Source organism: Tachypleus tridentatus, chromosome 2, assembly GCF_004210375.1.
Source record: "Tachypleus tridentatus isolate NWPU-2018 chromosome 2, ASM421037v1, whole genome shotgun sequence".
Taxonomy (NCBI): Eukaryota; Metazoa; Arthropoda; class Merostomata; order Xiphosura; family Limulidae; genus Tachypleus; species Tachypleus tridentatus.
In genome coordinates this window covers 142,013,533-142,035,652 of record NC_134826.1, presented here as the reverse complement: position 1 = coordinate 142,035,652, position 22,120 = coordinate 142,013,533, and the positions used below count along the sequence as shown (strand labels likewise).

The 22,120-nt window shown below is 32.6% G+C and overlaps 1 protein-coding gene across 2 annotated transcripts in view; it reads right to left on the bottom strand.

Moving 5' to 3' along the window:
* The window catches only part of LOC143245258 (ras-specific guanine nucleotide-releasing factor RalGPS2-like), a 67,299-nt gene that overhangs the window by 10,925 nt on the left and 34,254 nt on the right, over nucleotides 1-22,120 (bottom strand). For both annotated transcript variants that reach the window (XM_076491415.1, XM_076491417.1), the window contains exons 6-13: nucleotides 21,696-21,878; nucleotides 20,133-20,256; nucleotides 17,571-17,702; nucleotides 16,722-16,815; nucleotides 15,926-16,126; nucleotides 14,304-14,339; nucleotides 12,579-12,685; nucleotides 4,916-4,982 (exon numbers count right to left, since the gene is read on the bottom strand). In XM_076491415.1, the coding sequence (XP_076347530.1) occupies nucleotides 4,916-4,982; nucleotides 12,579-12,685; nucleotides 14,304-14,339; nucleotides 15,926-16,126; nucleotides 16,722-16,815; nucleotides 17,571-17,702; nucleotides 20,133-20,256; nucleotides 21,696-21,878 (944 nt within the window). The remainder of the gene's footprint in view (nucleotides 1-4,915; nucleotides 4,983-12,578; nucleotides 12,686-14,303; nucleotides 14,340-15,925; nucleotides 16,127-16,721; nucleotides 16,816-17,570; nucleotides 17,703-20,132; nucleotides 20,257-21,695; nucleotides 21,879-22,120) is intronic.

Sequence of the window (22,120 nt, the reverse complement as noted above, 5' to 3'; positions counted from 1 at the left end):
TGTACTGATGGAAATACAAAAGCTAACCCTAACTGTATTTTTGTTTTTAATCTAGAGAGATACATTTAACTTATATTAACTTACTACAGTTGGTTTAAAATGAAACAAGTATAATTAAACTGACCTTGTGGGGTACACATGTACAATGATAACACAAACCACTGTTATAACATCAGTCAGCACCAATAACTTATTGCTATGCAAATTAGTCAACAGTTATGTGAATTGAAGAACAAATAATAAGTCATGATATATACAGCAGCCACATATAATCTTGTATCATTTGTAAATTTTAACTAACTCAAAGTTAAAGTTTCAGATTGTTCATAAATCACAATTAGAATTCAAAAAAAGTTTGTATATTTCACTCCAGTAGAAAATGAGATGAATGGAAGTCAGCCAATGATTTGTTAGAAGAATGTAAAACTGCTTCAAACCCAGTGGTATAAGATAATTATTTACAAGCAGACACTAATTAATTGTAGTCTCAATCACTGAATCTAGAAAAGACATCCTTAGCTATGGCAGGATGCCTTGTCAACATACAGATGGTTAGGAACAGAGTACACAAGGATACACTACTAAGTAGCACCCAAATCCAAGCAGCTCAGCAATCAGTGATACCACAATACATCCAGTGGGCCACCAATATGCAATGTACCATCAGTGATACCACAATACATCTGGTGGGCCACCAATATGCAATGTGTTTACACACAAGTTGGCAAATGCTATACATTCAAGATAAAGATTTACAGTCAAATCCAATAACATGTTCATTTAATAACAAGAGGCATCGGGGAATAGAAATAAGCACTGCTGAACTGACATATTAAAAATGTCATAAAGTAAGGAATCTCATTATATGACCTTTTGTTTTCACAGAATCCACTGTTTCAATTTGGTCTAGCTCCAGCCAAATGGATATTGATGCAACTTCAAACTGGTCAACACATTTATTGAAGATGTTTGACAATCATAGGAAAGAAGTTGCATTCCATCAGCTGGCTCAAGATACCAAAGGTGATCTGGGAAAAGCTATTTCACAAGCATAGTCAATGATTTTCTGAAACCTTACCAACACTCTGAATTTATGCATGTAATGTTAATGCCAGGTGTTTAGGGTGATTGTTCTCTACGCTGAAGTGAAATTCCACAAACCTTTGAACATAAACGTAATGATGAAAAAAATCCACATTTCAAATCACCAGGTTGACTGACTTCACACACACTTTTTCTGGATCAGGAAGTTTAATATTATTTTACAGCAGATAAATTATGCCACAACTGACATATAGGTTATATCCCTTCAATTTGTTCATTTGTTCATGCGTGCGTGAGCGTGTTACAAAGTTCAGTTATCTGCATTATTCTATGAATAAAGGCTCTAATATCATGTTCAGCCCAACTATGGCCTTTATTGTTGTACAGCTGAACAGATAAATAAACATCAGGATACAAATGCATGTTCTCACTACTGGAAGGAATGTAATGTATTGTTCGTTTGAATTTCCCACAAAGTTACACGAGTATTATCTGCACTAGCCGTCCCTAATTTAGCAGTGTAAGACCAGAGGGAAGGCAGCTAGTCACCACCACCCACTGCCAACTCTTGGGCTACTCTTTTACCAAAGAATAGTGGGATTGACCGTCACATTAAATTGCCCCCCCACAGCTGAAAGGGTGCACGTTTGGTACAACAGGGATTCAAACCCATGACCCTCAGATTACGAGTCGTAGTGCCTTAAACCACCTGGCCATGCCTGGTCCGAGTGTAACGTAACTGATGTTTAATCAGTTTCAACGTAAAATCAATAAAAATAAGAGTAGGCTAGTAGCAGTTCCCAAAACTAATTTTACCCCTTCAAAATAGTTGATTACCTCATTTTACTTGTACAGTTCTACTACAGTATATTTGTAATGTAAACACACTTGATTTATTATTAATGACATTTTCAATATTCCCAGGTGAAACATTTGAAAAACAAGTTTTTTTTCTATTGAATGAAGGTAATGTTTTTTTTGTAACAATGTTTTTCACATAACAACCCATGAATTGTAAAATCACAATTCATTACAAAATTAAGCACAATTCTGTTACTCTAAGATTAAACTTAAGACTACAGTTTTTAATGACAACAAAAACAGTGAAATATTTCATGTCTCTAAAAGACTCCAATTGTGATAAATGCAAACAAAGTTCATGTGATTTCATAATTTTGTTGTAAAAGCTCTGTTTATAAATCAGTAAGAATTTGTTAAGTTCATTTTAAAACAGCCCGAAGTACAGGAAGGCAACAAAAAGAAAAATATCCAACAGAAACGTCAACACAAGCTAAAGGCCTTGGTCAGTTATGGCATTTCAGAAATAAAACTGTTTAAAAGTAGGTTTAATAACGGCTATTTGCTCGCGTTGTTTAATTAAAACTGTTTAAAAGTAGGTTTAATAACAGCTATTTGCTCTTGTTTAATTAAAACTGTTTAAAAATAGGTTAAATAACAGCGATTTGCTCGTGCTGTTTAATTAAAACTGTTTAAAAGTAGGTTTAATAACAGCTATTTGCTCACATTGTTTAATTAAAACTGTTTAAAAGTAGGTTTAATAACAGCTATTTGCTCACATTGTTTAATTAAAACTGTTTAAAAGTAGGTTTAATAACGGCTATTTGCTCACATTGTTTAATTAAAACTGTTTAAAAGTAGGTTTAATAACAGCGATTTGCTCGTGTTGTTTAATTAAAACTGTTTAAAAGTAGGTTTAATAACAGCTATTTGCTCGTGTTGTTTAATTAAAACTGTTTAAAAGTAGGTTAAATAACAGCTATTTGCTCATGTTGTTTAATTAAAACTGTTTAAAAGTAGGTTAAATAACAGCTATTTGCTCATGTTGTTTAAAACTGTTTAAAAGTAGGTTTAATAACAGCTATTTGCTCGTGTTGTTTAATTAAAACTGAACGGAGATTAAAAGTTAAAGAACAAAAACGAATTTGTCCTTGGCCTCATATCAGCTACTAAAAAACAATTGCTTAATAACAAGTGTTTCTTTTTGTGTGTTCGTACAGCAAAGCCACATCAATGCCGAGTCCATTGAGGGAAATCAAACCCGATCTTAGCATTGTAAGTCCACAGATTAATTGCTGTACTAGCTGGGAAGGGGACAGTTATTTTACTTTTCTGATACACATTTGTTAGAAATAAGTACATGAACTGAATGCTATAGAAAATTATAACATACATTAGCTAACTAAACAAGGCAATGAAAACTTGAGTGTTAACATTAACTCAGTCAATTTGACTGACCATTATATGACCTGTTTGTACTTGTTTAAAGTCTCTCTAGATTTAATATTTCTAACTTACAATATAGTGTGTACGTCTTCACAAAATTTCTCAGCCTTTTAGTTAATATTACAAGTTTCACATATAAAACATTTTTAGTGAAGAATTTTTAATAAACTAAAATAAAGATTTATCCATGACTACATTAAGTATTTGTTTTCAACAATCTGTGTGAACAGTAAATTAAGATGAAAAGTATTTTGCATTAGAAAATCTTCAAATTTCATTATGATGTCGAGATAGTTTTGTTTCAACTTTGTTTTTATATAGATTATTTTTACTGACATATCTCTGAATGGGTTCAGTCAATATGACTGATCTTATAACCACCATATAAAATTAGGAAATGAATACAAGTTATGGGTCTTTTTTTGTTCTAGAATAACTAGAAATTATAACACAAAAACACGAGTTTAGACAAAATATTAAATCTCGTAACATTATACATTTATATAGATTTACTATTTTTATTATGTTGGCCTTTCAGAATTTACAATGATGTGACACATGTGCACTCGTGTTACCTTATCCAATAATATAAAACTTGCTTTTAGTTCTTACAAAGTGACCCATCTTGGCTGTGTTTTAGTCTATTAGTATTTGGTAAAATACAGTCACATTTCAATTATTATAAACCATATTTTACAAACACACACACATGGAACAGTACATAATGAAATAAAGCAAATAATCACATCCTCTTGTTATGATCCATGCACTTTGCTGCTGCTTGTCACAGCTTGCTAAGCCTTAAAATGGAGGATACGAAATAAAAATTTTTTTACATTTTATGTATACATTTCAATAAGCAAAAATTCTTACATTACTTCATCAATACAATAGAATTTCATTATAATTTATCAAGTTTAATAACTAAGCTGTATTTGTATTTAAAACAATATGAAATATTGAACAGGCTAAAGACAACTTACCAGCATGAAGGTGTTTTGAATGAAAGAGGGGATGCCATTATATTTTAAAATGGCTGAGAAAATCACTAAGGGGACATTCTGTGTTTTTGATTGGTTATTAACATCATATATAGAAAGTGTATATATGGGAATGTTTCCACAAATGGAAAGAAGAGAGTGGGGACACTGTGTTTGATTAAAAAACAAAATATAGTAATATCTTAGCAAATAGAAGATAAAAAGGTTTTCATTCTATATATTTGCTATAAAATTCTAAGACTTTGTATTTTGATATCACAAACATCTTACTTAAAAACCAGTGTTGCATTTAACATACAATGTGGCAAATTTATTTTTGGATGTGTTTAATATTTACTTTTAAATTACAAAATTAAAGAGTAATATAAAAAAATTGAATTAAAATCTACAGTTTCAGACTAAACTGAAAGAAATGAAGTCCTAAAATAGTAGTTCAATAAAATTTGAAATGCAAGTCTACACAGTTATGACAAGGCCTCTGACTGCAACCTATCACAAGAGTTAGGGGTAGGGTACTTGTGAATTAATCGATGCATTTTATTAAAAGAAATAAAAAGCTCCTATTTGTGATCATATAGTAACAAAAATATTCATCAACACCAACAGTAGTAAGGCAACACACATACCTGGTATGTATCATTGGAAGAAACAAATTCGAACTTTCATCCACATGGTCCAGTCCATTGTTTATCTCTATTGAAAATACAAATTTTGTTACTGTAAATTAGAAAACAGTTGCCAATGCAAATGCACTTTTCTTCACATTAACAAATGAAGTAATAAAACTTATTTCTTTGATGATCCATGCCCTCAAAATATAATTTCTGAAAAGAATAACGGCTGAACATTATACAAATGTCAATGTTCAGCTACATGCTGGAAGTAACAGTTTCTCGACTAAACAGTGTGTGAAAACCTCAACCAAACAATATCATTAATAGAGTAACTGCTCAGACATAAATTTCCTCCATTATCGTATGTTAAGAAACAAAATCATATGAGTGCCACAAACTTGTAATTGGATTAGCAGGATGCATATTGCAACGATAGGCATGAAAAGCAAACTAAGAAATTTAACTTAAAAAGTCAAATATGTTCACATTACCCCCAACAAATAAAATGAAAAGGCAAAGCCCTGATGCTTGAAATTTACAATATTCATTGTATGCTTGCAGACCTACAAAGCTGCTCATAAAATATTGACAGCACAATTAAGATATTTTAAACCTATATAAATCTACATCACTTTTCTTCAACAAAATTTACATTTGTTGGGGGGGGGGGATTAACTATTAGTCCACTGCTAAATAATAGTAGAAAATTAATTGTGACAACACATCACTTTATCCAAACACAAATGGTTAGAGCTTAGTGGTTGGTTGTTTGGTATTTATCGGCACAAAGCAACTAGGCTATTTGCACCATGCAACCACTAAAAAAATTAAAAGTAAAATTATTAAAGTGTATCAAAAGAATTATGTTAAAAAGAAAACAAAGTCCAATTTTTGAATTAACAACTTACAGTTAAAAAGGCTAATGACTCTCAGAAATTTAAAATTCACTGAGGTGGACAGTGTCACCATCGCCAATGACAATATCAAGGGTGAACCCATTGTAATAATACATTTGAAATGTTGCCAATGCTTAGAGTTGTAACGATGGTATGAAAGTAAAATGTGAACTATTGCAACTTGAGTGTCAAACTAATCACACATTGCTACATCAGTTCCAGATAAAAGACAATGATGAGTTAAAAAAACTTACCAATACATAGCTTAGTTCGGACAACTTCCTCCTTCTGATCGTTACAAAAGCAAAATAGCCAAAGACCAACAGAAGGTTTTGTCTGGAAAATCTTGTCATCACATACTCACTTCAAGTCAACTGCCAACTGGCATGGAGCCGAGCACTGAACACAGGACCGTTGTCCATGCATGAGACATGAACAGTCATGATAAAACCAGAGTAGACAGGCTTAGCTGTGGTATCAGTAAGCTCATTCCTGCAAATATCAATGTGTCCTGGAATCCAGAAGAACTGGATGATAAAGAGAAACGAGCCAGTTGGCTTTGAATATTGATAAGAGGGTTAGAACCAACATGTAAAAATTCCAGGAACAGTATACATCTAAGTAAATTGGTATAAATAGTACAGTTTGTGTACTGTATAGCTTCTATGTGATCCAGGGCAAAAGAAATAGTGTACAGTTCAGCAGTGAACACAAACTGTAGAGGGGATTCTGTGTGCAATCACCAAACCACAACAAACTATGGCAGAGCCCAGAGATTCACCTGATTTCAAACCATCCATATAAATGAGAATAGAAAGATAGTTTGAAAGATGTTCGGCAAATAGAAGACAGTATTTCTAATTAGGAGTATCTGTCTTCTTCGGATATTTCAAAGAAAGGTCACACTAGGTGGTTGTAATAAGCCATGGTGGGATGGGATGACCAGTGGAGAGAGCAACATCCTCCAAGGACAGATCCAGTTCAGCCAAATGTGCCTCGATATGAAGCCCATTCTGAAAAAGCATGGTCCACCAAAAAAGGAGAAAACAACCTCAGGTGGGATGCTGGTAAAAATTGAAGCTTAGAAGCATACAGTAAAGAGAGTTGCAAAAATTAGAAGTGTAGAGGAGATTTATGAGACTCAGTGTAAAACCTCTGGACTGGAGAAGTGTAGAAAGCCCCTGACAGTGAAATGGGTCCAACATCTCAAGGACGAGGTCCAGGCAGAGCTAATGATCAGAGACACATAGTCTAGTTTTGATCAAATGAGAGTATGGCAGACATTTAGCATAGAACATTGACTGATCCACTCTCCACAAGGTGGAAGAAAGAACACAGATTGTTTAGTGCCCTTAATACAGAGTTGCTTAGTGTGTGGTATAAAGGTCAGATTACAGTCAGAGATAAGCCCTAAGAACTTTGTCTCAGGTACCACAGACTGCATGACTTCACTGATATGGAGTTCAGGATCAGGGTAAATACCTCATTGGCAGCAAAAGTGCATGCAAATGGTTTTTGTGCAAGAAGTTAAAGCCATTTGCTGTGGTCCACTTCAATAAACGATCGAGGGCAGTCTGTAGCTGCTGCTCATTGTACCTCATGTTCAATGACTGACATGAGATGTGAAAGTCATCGACATAGAGGTCGTTTGCAACAGTGAGAGGGAGTTGTTCAGTGATGGCATTTATCTTTATACTGAAAAGTGACACTCAAAACACAGCCCTGAGGGACTCCAAGTTCCTGTAGAAAAGAATGGCAAAGTGTCAAAAACCACACAAACTTGAGACCGCCTGTCCATTAAGACATTTTTAATAAAAATAGGCAAATGGCCACATAACCCATATATATGGAGGTCTCGCAAAATGCCATACCTTCATGTTGTATCATAAGCCTTCTCAATGTCAAAGAATATTGATACAAGATATTGTTATTTGTAAAAGGCTTCTCTGATGCTTCAAGTCTAATCAGGCGGTCCATGGTGGAGCTGTTATCGGAACCCACACTGGGTAGGAGAGAGGAGGTTGTTTGATTTGAGGAACCAAACACGATGAGCATTAACCATCTTCCACAGCAATTGGATGGAACTTTGAAGGAATCTTGGGATTCTTCCCAGGCTTAGAGAAAGGGAGGACAATGGCCTGGTGCTCGGCATTAGGAAAAACATTCTCCTTCCAGATCTGGTTAAAAACAATCAGAAGAACAGCAAGAGAAGCAGGAGATAGATGATGCAGCATTTCATAATGCATATCATCAGGTCTGGCTGATGTACTGCCAGACCAATGAAGGGCCATTTTGAGTTTTACCAGTGTAAAGGGACAATTATAGTCATAGAGACCATCAACTTGAAAGGAAAGAGGTGATCCCTCTGCTTGAGTCTTGATGGCTAAGAACGTGGAGGAAGAAACAGAAGTGCTAGATACCCAGCAAAAGCTTTAACCTAAAGTACTGATGATGCTCTGGGTATCATCTACTTCCTGGCCATCAGAGAGCAAGATCGAGAGGGGGATATAATTATACTGCCCACAAACCTTTTGAATCTTGTCCCATGTGACTTTGGAACTAGTGGTAGAAGATGTGTTGGTTGTGAACTTAATCCAAGATTCCTTCTGGCTTTGATATCTTACCTGCAAAGTATGTGCATGGGCCCACTAAAAAGTGATGTGATTTGAAAGTGTCAAATATCTACTAAAGCTATCCCAGGCCTATTTTTGACACTTCCGTGCCATATGGGAGGCAGGATTCAACCATGGATGAGGATACCATTGAAAACATGCAAAGGTTTTAGGAATCGACTGAACAGCTGCTTGGACAATACAGTCAGTTACTACTGCCACAGTTTTCTATTAATGGCTTACAGACAATAGCACGATCAAGTTCCGAGAGAGCAGTGAAAGAGGGCCAGTTGGCCTGGTCCAGCTTTCACTGTGGCACAATGGATCAAGTGATATCAACCATGGTCAGTCTCCCTCAATATGATAGTAAAATGATCACTGTCCCATGGGTCACCATCAACCCTTTAAGAGAAATGAGAGAAAAGTGAAGGGGATCAGAGAAAGATCAACAGCAGTAAAGATTGACTAGGTGCATTAAAACAGGCATAAATACCAGTATCGAAGAGAGAAAGGTTATCATCCAAGAACATACACTCTATAAAATGACTCCTCCCATCAATATCAGCACCACCCCAGAGGGGATTATATCCATTAAAGTCCCCTATGATTAAAAAAGGAGACAGCAACTGTTCAATGACAGCATCAAGGTCTACTCAAGAGACACGTACAGAGAAATAGTAATGTTACGAATGAAGTAAACACAGATGACTACAGCCTCCAAGGGTGTGTCAAGTGAGTGGCAAAGGTAGGGTGGGCACATGCTGCATCAATCAAAAGTGCCACACCTCCATGCACCTGTCCATCACACAACCTGTCATTCTTAAATGAAGAAAAAACTGCTGAAAGGTGACTATCATCAGGTTTTAGAAATGTTTCCTCTAAGGAAAGACACACCGGATAGTAAGAATTAGTGCTTTGATGTTATCCAAATTAGAATGGAAACCTCAACAATTCAACTACATTAAAGTGGCCATTTTTACTTATGTTTTCCACCACATCATTTCTCCTTATTAGAAGGTCTATCAACCTCTATGAAGCCTGGGTCGAATGGGTAGGTCTCTTTCAGTAGATGAAGATTCCAGTGACTGAGGGCATGAACAAATAATCATTCTGCATTTCAGGGCCAAAGAAAGAGATGGGCCTGAGGAAATGCCAGAAGTTGGAACCAAAGAAAGGAATGGTAGGGATATAGATAGGTGCTGATGTTGACTTGTCTTCTCTCTTAACCTTCTTCACGTGGCTTGAAAATGACTGTCAGAGACAGAGATCTGTCTGCATTCCCACTCTAACAGTAGAATTGAGTGTACAGAATTAGTCCGAGATATAGTGATGGACAGTAACTTTCGAGCCTTGGAGTAAGAAATGTCAAGAACCATTTTCAAAAGCTGTAACTTTTTCCTCCACCCACCGAGGGTAAAAACGAAAGTTACTACAATTAACATAATGAGAGTCCATTTAACACTCATAAGCATCACCATACTTGCCAAAACGAGCACACATCAAGGAACCATGGCATGATGTCCAAGTGACTGAACCGCTGACACTGGAAAACTGTTTGAGAGGGTTCGGAACATACAGCCACACCTTGCAGTATCAATAACTTATCTTGTTGGTAACAAGTGGAGGTGGTGATGTAAAGGTCAAAATTAGAACACTGGTTGGCATCATAGTTCAATCTTTGCAAGTGGAGATGCACCTAACTGCAGAAACTCCTTGGGTGGAGAAACAAGTGAGGATCTCCGACTCAGGGATGTTCTTCAAATCTCTCTTAACAATATCTCCTCATGACAAATTCAAAGTAGCATGAGGAGTAATCTCAATGTGTATATCCACCAATGGCCTTCAAATGCCAAAGGAATTCAATCTGTTTTGGAGTGAATGTTTCCACTAAGATGTCTTCAGAATGTAGCTTTTTTGACTAACTTTTTGACTAAGAGCCAGTAAGTCTCTCTAGTCACTTCTGAATAGAAAAGGGAGACATTTGCACTAAATATTTGTCTGATAAAGAATGTAATATCAGAAAGTGAGGACAGCTGTTGAAGAATATTGTTCAAAACATTCAAGACGTGATTCTTTACTTATGTTTTGTGTTATTGTTATATTTTATTTTTGAGTTGGGGTATCCATAATAAAGAAAGAATAACAACACCAGTTGAGTACATCCAAAACTGGTACTTGGTTGACTGTAGCCCAAGTCAACCAGCTGACTGACCTTAGGGGAACCACTCCAAGGCTGCCTCCACCTACAAGAATTCAAGGCCAAAGTGGTGTATGAAGGTTGAACCTCTCAACCACCAGGATCCTTTTCTCCCCTTCATGGGTCACAACACACGGCAAACACATGGATGGATGTTTAGACCCCAGAGGAGGAAAAATAAAAGTATAGAACCTTTTCTGGGTTCACCACGTACAGAAATTCACACCAAGGGGTTTGAGGTTACTAGTGGTAAGTGAAGGATTATACATCAGAACCAATCAAATGGTTTATGCCATTATATTAGATCTACCATATTTATTCATTTCACATTTTTAAGCGTCACTGATGAGCCATGAATTCAGCAAGACCAGTATGCTGCAGCAGAAGTGGCAAAACGAACAACAGATGTCTTTTCTTCACTGAAATTAGAGTTTTGAAAAGGAATTAAGTAAAAAGAATTCACTGATTGATTATTGGTTTGAAACAGTTAACTTAAATTTCACTTTATACATATACTGACTGATTCAAGCTCAGGTATCCATTGTTTGTTCCGTTTATGAACTTAAAAAGATATGTTGGTAGATGCAATGACAAAACACAAAAATACTTTCTTCTAATTTATTTATAACATATTACAGTGTTCATTATTACCTTATCAAATGTTTTGTACAAACTTTAAAAACTGAGCATATATATATATTTAAAACAGTGGGTAAAATTCAAGCAACAGCTTTTCATATCAGCCTCATGGTGGCTGTTGCAGTAAAAGATTCAGCTAACTTTAGTAAATATTGATGCAACGATGGCAGCCATATTTTTCATTGATTTCCTCCACAGAGTGCACTAGTGCATCCTCAGATATACAAGATGCTTGTGTGCCCTCTCCCTCCACAGCATGTTACGTTACAGAATTTTTTCTGTGTGACAACAGTGGCACCAGTTATGAATGTAGTTAACCCTAACTTCCATCAAATATAATAAATGCTCAATAACAGAAATAACTGGGGTGTGAAGGGGTTATGATGCCCCCAATTACATGCTCCTTGATCCAAACTATCATCCCAAAAAGTTTGGTTAAAATAAATCTAGTGACCAAAAAGTAGTTGGATAACAGACACACAGACAAAAATATTTGTGCTTTACTTTTTTTGTTATTGACAAAGAAAAATAGAAAAGTTGTTGTTTGTTCAGTTCTGAAAAAAAAAAGTACCTTAAAACTAATTGCACAAGCAATCCATAATTTAGATATGATGAGATTAAAAGGAAGACAAGTAGTCAACACCACACACTGCCAACTCTGGGATACTCTTACCAATGAAAAGTGGAACTGACCATCACATTATATCAGCCCCACAGCTGAAAGAGCAAGCAAATTCAGTGTTGAAATTCAAACTTGTGACTTATATAAAAGTTGTAAGTCAAGTATCTTTACAACCAGACCCTTAAAAAAGGGTACATAAGCATCATTAAATAATAATAAGGGTTTAAATAAACTTCAAATAGAATTTTCTATTTACTTTTGTATCACTGATTACAAGTTCAGATTGTGGCCAAGGTTTTTAACAATTTTAAATTTATCATAAATTTGTCAAAAACTAAAAAACAAAGTTATGATTCTACAGGCATACATAATACGTGTTTATTCAACATAACATACAATAACAAACACAGAAAATTTTCTAGTTACAGACACAAAATAACAACAAGTCTTTTAAATTATTTCAGAGAAAAAAAATCAACTTTGATGTTAACAGCAGATGAAACAACAATAAAAAGCTACATAAGTAGCAGAATTGTATTCTTAAGACAGTTAGTGTGGGTACTGAAACTTTAATTAAAATAAAGTACAGAACAACGACCTCCTGTATTTTAAAATTTCAACACCAATATCAGCCATCCTGAGAATACATTTTTACTACAAGTAGGTTTCTCAATCATCATGAAAGAATAGAATTATTTCAAAATCTTACCTCCTTGATCTGGGCCTAAAGATGTTGCCCTCGAAAGCTGCGGAGTTATTTCTAAAACACTGTCGTCAAGTAAATGTCTCATTTTACAAGCAGTTGCAGATTTGTACCTACAATTTAAAAAAATGTAGACTATTCAGTTTATGCTGGTAAACATTACACTCATTTTGTAAATTTAATGGGTTATTTTAAATTTCAATCACTTGTCACCAGTTATTGTAATTTTACTTCAACCAAAGCAGTAACTTTTCCATGTGAATTTGGTTCTTTGAATAGTTTGATTTTACTAGCAAATCACCAGTCTTCATGGTAGAGAATTTTCACAGCATTATTACTACCAAAGAATGTATTGGGTGGATCACGACCACACACACAACAGGTAATTAGGATATTTATTTAATTTTACCATATTTAACTGACACTTTTATGTTACTTATGCACTGGTAATGGTAGTGACTATTTGTAATGTTAAACAGATTCATATATTATACAAATACAGATGTGATCCATCAACTATATTAATTGTAACAGTTTAATACATCTCAGCATATTCATGCTTTTCATTAGAAAATTAGTCTGAAGACAGAGCAACATTTGTTGTATACGAGATAAGACAATACAACTATATTAATTGTAACAGTTTAATACATCTCAGCATATTCATGCTTTTCATTAGAAAATTAGTCTGAAGACAGAGCAACATTTGTATAGACAATACAACTATATTAATTGTAACAGTAATACATCTCACTTCTCTTACATATTGTATAGCTCATAAAACACTTCTCTTACATATGTACTCGTAAAGACAAATGCATTTTATCATAATTGAAATCCACTTGTTCACATTTTTAGCCATGAACCCAATGGTTTGGATAGCTTGGGAGGCTTAGGTTAGTCCCAAATAAAAATTTTAAACTTACAATGCAAACTGCTATTTATAATATAGGTTTAATCATTAGTGATAATTCAAAATTAAACAATTACACTTGATATAGCAGATGGTATACTTATACTGCCAGTAAAAGAAACAATAAATAAGCAAAATAACTCACCTTTGTAAAAAATATTTAGCTAATAGTTTGTATTAAAAGGAAGTGTGCAAAGGTTTTTTCTCAAAAGATCAGAAAGAGGAATAATTATCTTTTCAGAAAGAGGAATAATTATCTTTTCAAAACAATTAAAGACATTTTACCAGATTTATTTTTTTATTACAAAACGAATCAAACAAAACACTGAGAAAATAATGAAACATCTTTTGGAAGAAATTTCATACAACATTCATGTTTTTGTTCTTCTTTACTGAAGTAAAATATAAATTTTTAATGAATCAAATGTTACACTTCTGCTATTTCACCACAAAAAGTATACATGAAATGGGGATTTATGTAAACCTAAATACTGTCCCCTTTACATTATCGTCAGAAATATATTATACAAAAAATATAGGTCACTTTTGGCGATTTTTTGTTCATCAAAAAGTTATATAATAATAATAATAGAAAGCACAGATCTTCTTACATGAATCCAAATGCTAACCCTATAATTTATAACCAACAACCTTTATCAACTAGTTATTACTTCGTAAATGACTTTCAAAGATTTAGATTAACAGTTAGAAAATGATGATGTATTATTTGTCCTTCAATTTTAAGCATCTGTATCAAACACAACGTTTTTTTGAACACTTTACCAAATCAAAAATAACTTAAAACAAACATTACTCACGTTGTCAACTCACATGCACTTGATGATGCAAATATGCTACAATAAGTAAAACAAAAACAGTATTAATTCATGTTGCATCAAAACTTGAATTAGGAGTATACATAGAGTTATTAATAATAAACTATTACACTTCCCAGTCTGATTAATAGGAGTTTCATTATAGTATGGAACATAAAACTATCAATATTCACAGTTTGAAGTTTAGATGTAAGAAAATGGTGTTTATTTTTTACAAGGAAAGGAAAATCATCACAACAGTGGTTCTCAGCCTCATTTATGGATCCCTTCATACACTAAAGCAACATATAAAAATTAGCACTAGCATTTGTAACACTAATAAGATTTTCAATAAAACATTGACTTTCGTTTACTCAGGTATAGTATCAATTTTTCTTTTAATGAAATTTCATCTTTAATAATGCAGACCCCCTTTTTGAATGCTCATGAACACCCCATGTTCCCCAGGATTGAGGACCATAACATTAGAGGAGATTTAAATTTCACTTTTGTTTTTTTTATGACATAAGATATTACATTAAATAAAACTTTCTAAATATTTCATTATACAAACAAGTTATTAAATTGAGAACAATTTTTAAGAGGAAATAAATTGAGAAACGTTCAAAGCAGTTGTAACTAAATTAAACATTATTTTTACACACTATTAAAGAAAAAAAAACCAACTTAAACCTAACTGTTTTTGGCACAAAATTTTGTTAAATTGAAACAAAAAAGGTCATTTAGGTTCAAAAACTCCCATTTTATATTTTTGTTCACTTCCCTGTTTTTTTATTTTCATGACAACCTACACTAGCTGTCCCCTTATCTTGAAGAGATAGATTAGAAGGAAGGCAGCCACTCAACACTATCCATTACAATACCCGAGCTATTCTAATTAAATAGTGGGGTCATCATATATCTCAGAGTGGTTGGTACATGTATAACACTTTTACTGAAAAGCAGATAACATTCTGACCTTCCTAGATCATTTTCAGGAAGGCTAAAACATTCTCTGCTTATCAATATGTGCTAATACTCATACCAGCCGTGTTGAGATAGATTTTGATTTCAAACAGGTTTCTCTTCATCAAAACGAAGTGGGATCACTTATGCTTCCATAGATCAGATGTAATGACTCTGAAGTAGTAGAAGAGAAAATAATGGAACAACTCTTCAGATTAAAAATAAAATATAACAGGAATTTGTATTCTATTTAAAGTGTGCATTAATTACATAAAAGTAATAAAATAATAAGCTTACATTAACCCTTTCGGCGCATTTGGTGACCTCAGTCGACTTGAAGGCTCAGCGAGGCAGGCAGCCTTCCTCTTTCCTGTTATTCTAATGTATTGAATTTAACGTATATAGTATTGGGTACAATCACTGAATATTTCAGGGACTTTTGTTGAGTTATTACCAAGATATCATGCTTTTAGTACTGATACCATAATTAGTTGAAGTGTCAAACATATATATTCAGTACCATGCCAAACATTAAAAGTTGTTATTCAGTGCGAAAGGGTTAATATTTTGATATTAATATAAGTTATCTTTCTTAAGAAACCAAAATTCAGCACAGCAGTATTCAAATAACTTTAAAAGGTGAAAGCACGTAAGCTTACTTTGTGCCTAAGCTACGAGCTTTCCTGTGACACGGAACAAACTTAGTTCCCACGTGTCCATGACCTGGCATTGATCCAGATGATCTAGCAGTCATAACCCCAGGAACGTGAAGGGTTCTGTTACTCTCAGAGAAAGCGAGGTCTTCACGAGAATGACTCAGGCTTGGATGAGTATCAGGTGGTTCCAATTTAAGTGAAACTCTTCAATAACCAATATCACAATTCATAAACTTAACACTCATCCATAGTTCAAAAGAAAATGATAACATACAAGATTCTGTTTCTATCTAAAATCTTGTTCTAAAAAACAAGTAGCACTAATTTAAAAAGTAAATATACTGCATATGGAAAAAAAACAAAAAAAACACATTTTCTTTAAAATAAAATTTGCAACATGACCAAAAGAAAGTTTTAGAATAATACAGATAGTTACATAATATCTAAACCAGGTTTTATACGAATTCATGTTCCTTTTATTCACAATTTTACTGATTTACATTTAAACAGCAATCATACATGTATCAAGTTCATTTTAGGTTCATTACTGTTAAGATTAAAACCTAACTTATTAGCTACATCATTAGTAATAATGTAGTAGATTTTTTTCAAATTTGCCAGATTAAGAAAACAACTTGTAAGAATTGATGATAATTCAACTTTAACAAATGTATTAATGCAATAAACAGTACACAATATAATTTCTTTAGAACAATATATTTCTCTCTATAACTACTAATGCTTGAATAAAAAATAGGTACAATAAAAAAATAGCTAAAACCAAGAATGGGATATTTACTTATAATTGTCTTCTTCCATAAATCTTTGAAGTTCTTCTATGTATTGTACAGACATTAAATAATTTTGAACATGTGACAATACAGGTAAGTGATCTGAAAAAAAAAACAATAAAGTTCTGAGATTATACTATGATAGTAGTACAATAGTAAAAGAAATCTGTTCTGAACAAAGCATGGACCCTGAATTATCATATTAACATTGTAAGACCAATGCTCTATTAGTTGAACCACCAGGGTCCAGAACCTGATGCAAACAATCTTATATGTGGAAATGAAATATAAAACCTGTAACCAAATGTTTTCAAAAGTGGATCTTTCTTCCTCGGGGTTATAGGTTTTCTATTTCATTTCTATCGAGACTTCTTGAACCTACATGTTTTTTTAACATCACGAATCCTACACGTGGAACATGCCAAAACAAACTTGAACAAAAGAAACTGAACTCACAATAAAAAATATCATTTCTAAATTTTGTAATAAACATTTGACAGAACAACATTGTGTAATTTCAAATTTACATTTAGCTAAAACGTCTTTACAAATTCTCTTTTGAAAAACAAATTGTAAGCGTTAAAATAAGCTACTGTTATAAAAGTAATACAATAAATAAACTACAGAATATAAATAAAACCATTTACGAAGCTTACTGGTGAGTGGGTGTAATAACTGTACAAAAAGCTTCACTTAGCAGGGACATGTTTTCTAAAATAGTCATGAACATCAGTTCCTTTTGCTATTTAACTTCATGTAGAACATATTTTTTTAACATGTATTTATTTAAAATATAAGCACTGTTACAACCCCTAATTATTTACAAACATTCCAGACATTTCATTTGCTTTACTTACAATATTTCGATTGTTGAAAGTCTGCAATTATTCTAAGTATGTTGTTCATAAGCATCTGACGCTGATGGTTTTCAAGCCCTCTAGACTCTGGGTGTGCAACATCGATGTACACTATATCTGTGAGGTATATACCTAAAACCAGAAAAGAATTATTTTAGTAAACTGATAAAACACATACTGTTTAATTTTAATGTTTTCACATAATGATTATTTTCATCATAATAACAGCATTCAGTGCTCAGTAAGTCCATAACTCAACGTGTCATTCTGAACACTATGATGCTACACAGTAACCTAACATCTCTTATTAGACCTGCAGTCATACTAAAATGAAAGTTGATAAAATAGGACATTTGGCCTACCAAGAAAACTCTACAAATGAGAAAAAATTCACCTTTCACTTAGAGTATTTATAGCCAGGAATAAAAAACTGGTTTTCCAATTTGTTAAGGAAACACGGAAAGCATAAAATGAACATCACAGCTAAGAACATGCTGAAGTGGAAAATCTAGGAATTTTATATATATATTCTGAAGAACATTCACAATCGAGATGCCAGAATTCTCTCCCTTCTTAGAGTTTTCCATGTGTTTAACAAATGTAACAGAAAATTAAAAAGTTCATGCATGTAGATTTTTTTTATTTATTTAAAAGGACCTAGAATTTTGTGGCTACATATTCTAGAAGTTTTCAGTGCTTATGGAACTAACTGCCATCATAAAGTGTTGCTCTCAGTCAGTTAATGCAGAACAAAATTAGTTCATAATTTCTAATAGTTTACTTAGTTTGAAATTAAAACTGAATTATGCATCATCTTTTCAGTTTTTAGAGGCCTTCATAATTAATAAGTAAAGAATCTGGAAAAGATCTGTTTATCTCTTCAAACTTTGCTTTTGCAACCTGTGTAATATATAACAAAAAACTGATGGGAGACAATATTTTGGGGCTGATACGTGAAAATGATTTACATTACAGTCGCAAGTCTCGAAAAACTACTCACTTCTGAAAATTTTTGTATAACTTTAGTATAAATACATGTAAATCTTGATTCATATGTTGTTTTATTACAACCTTATGTAAATGAAAATGTACAAATTTGCCCGTTTTTACATATAAAACAGGTTAATTTCTAAATTTCTTTATCCAGGTCACAAAAGCAAAGTTTGAAGGGAATAATGGTCATTTTCTGTACTTTTACAACACAAGCAATTAAGAAATAACACATACTATCCAGGAACAAAATTTGTGTTACATAGTGCAATTTATATAATAATCCAGCCATACAACATTTGTCAGACTAGAATGAATAAAAAAAACACGTACTCAATAAAAGAAATCAAAATGACGAACTAAGTGACAAGTTTTAACATAACCTGCACACAATAAAATTAATTAAGCAGAGGACAACATTGTTTAAACAAAAATATTAAAGAGAAAGATGATTTATTACCAAACTTGAATCATTCAATCAATTATAATTGTGATAATAGAACCATATTAGAAATGTTTTTTTTTTTATTTGTACACACTACATCTTTGATTCTGTCCTACGGGGCTTTTCTGAGAAAACTGTATGAACATTATTTCAACACTAGCATGGCCCATATCCATTGCCAATGGTGCATTTCACTTAGTAACAAAGCTCAAACATTTGTGACTAGAACACCATTTAAACAAGGAATTTGTTAAAATAAAAAATGTTATGGTGTGAACACCTTTTGCTAGTGATGTGCAATTATAATGAATTAAACTAAGGCAATACTAATAGGCTTAGTGTTTTTCTAAATATTACTCATTTATCACCTTAGTATTTTCCCAGACAAAGAAAAAAGATTATCACATTATTATGACATTTGTCATATCCATACCCATTATTCTATTAAAGATATTACATAAATAGCACATCACCCACTACTGTAATAATTTGTATCCTACCAGATGCAATAAGCTCACATGTTGAACAAATAATCACCAATGGATTTATTCAGCATAGTGTGGACAAAACAGTATAATATACTTTATGAAAATTCTAAGAATAAATAAATAAAACAGTATTCCAAAGCATAACACACTAAGCCTAATATTACCTAATGAATAAATATGACTGATTACGAACATGCCTCCAAAGGCATTCACAAAATAACACTTAATTTAAGACTAACAATAAAAACATGACATTTAAGACAAAAGTGACAGTATTTAAACTGATTAATGAACTATTTTTATAATATAATTTAAAATTAACCTTGTCCACTGTGGAAAAGCTTGGACAAATCTACAATGTTGTAAAATGACCAATGTTTAATTTGTGATCTACTATTAACTACTAAGTTTTGTCAACTCTGTGGTAATTATCTTATCATTCAAACATACAAGTTGAAAAATAAACAGTAGATAAACTAAGAAAAACAAAAAGGTACAAATATTTCCTTTCATAAATGTGTGCATATTTAGCCTACAACTCCTATATATTTACATGTAGCTTCATACAGTCCTATCACAATGAACATTTAACTAATACATACTATTAACTGATAATACTTATTATGGGTTTCCACTTACCAAGATATGGAATGCAAGGAAGCTTAATGTTTGAGACATGTTCACGAAACTTTTCAAAGTTATTTCTTTCAGAAAAAACATCTGCTAACTTTTCAAAAGTAGCTTTATCCTTTTTGGAAACTTGCTACAAAATACACATGAAGATAAAATTTAGTACTAGCAAACTCAAATTTTATTTCAGGTTTTAATAAACTGCATATTTCTACTAAGTTAGCAAGAGATACACCACATTTCTATATTACTCATCAGAAAATTGAATGAAAAAAAAATTTGCCTTTTCCAGAAAAACTTCAATTAACAGAGCAAAACAAAATAATGTAGTGTTCAAAACACATACAACGATTTTACCAAACCAGCTAAATTAACAGAATCCTCAACATATGACAGTTGCAGTTAGAATTCAATTTAAAATAAATATGCGACAGTGTCAAATTTTGAAAAACAAACTAAAAACCTATCATCCAAATGTTGATAAGACTGATATATAACATGACTATCAAAAGATATTTATAATAAAATAAAATGCAATTACTTGAGAATAGTAGAGTAATTACACTATGTAACAAAATTTTTAATTTTCTTGTTCCTGAGCAGAAAGTGTTATTTCCCAATTGCTTATGCCTAATGTAAATGGAAAAAGACCTATTTTTCTTTTTTCAAACTTTGCTTTTGTAACCAGGAAGCATATAATAAAAACATTATGGGAGACTATATTTGGGGGCTGATCCGTGAAAATGATTTATATCACACAAGTCTCGAAAAACTACTCACTTCTAAACATTTTTGTTCATTTTTGCACAATTTTAGTATAAATACATGTAAATCTTGATTCATATGTTGTTTTATTCAGACCTAATGTAAATGCAAATGTACAAATTTGCCTGTTTTTACACAGAAAGTAGATTAATTTCTAAATTTCATTATCCAGGTCACACAAGCAAAGTTTGAAGGAAATACTGGCCATTTTCTGTACGTTTAGGACATAAGTAATTGAGAAATAACATACTATCCAGAAACAAAATTTGTGTTGCATAGTGTAATGAATCATAAATGTTTAGTGAATTACAAAGCTTTACATGTGAAAGTTTAAAAATATCACTTGAAATATGTTGAATTCTTTTTTTTCCCCCTTAGAATGTTCTTTTTGAAATTTGAATGTTAAATATCTTTATTTAGGGAAAGGTTTCTATCTTCTTTTTAAGATAATAGTTCATTCTTTATTTTATGATATATTTTCTAAACTTACACAATCCCATCTTGATTCAGTAATAGAACTTTAAACAAATTCATTTCTCTGCTTTCAGTTCTACTTATTTTTCTGTACTCGTACTAAAATTTTATATCTTAAATGCGATCATTTTGATAGTTTTTCAGACAAGCATTAAAAAGCCTAAATACTTTTATCATCTCCTACAAACCTGAACCTAGTACTTGCAAGATAAATTTTTCACTAAATTTAAAACCTTAATAGCCAGTTTTGTTAAAAGAAATCATTTGTAGTATAATATAATGCTATCCAAATAAAAAAAAAAACAACAAACATCCAGGACTGGCTTAACTTACTGCCCACGTTCTATTGAGCCTAAAGATTGAAGCACTCTGGAGAGCAGAAATGATGGCAAACTCTGAATGCAAGTTATTCAGCTCATGAAGTCTTTTGGCAATCTTGATAAAATGTACAACGATTTCTCCCCGTTGTTTCGCTGTCTGGCCATTTAGAACTTCTTTTACAGCCCAAAAACTGACCTACAGTAAGAAACCAAACATTGAAATATGTTCATTTAAATAGCCAGTCCTAGGAAAATGATTATTGTTGGTAAATAAACTGAATAAGATATCTTTAAAACAAATACATACATCTGCACATTATTCATAGGTCTGAAATTAAATAACCATTAACGAACATTCATATTAAACAACAAAACAGCATTAAATCTGAAATTGAAATTAATATTTTCCTACACTGAAACTACAGTTCCAATAGGTAC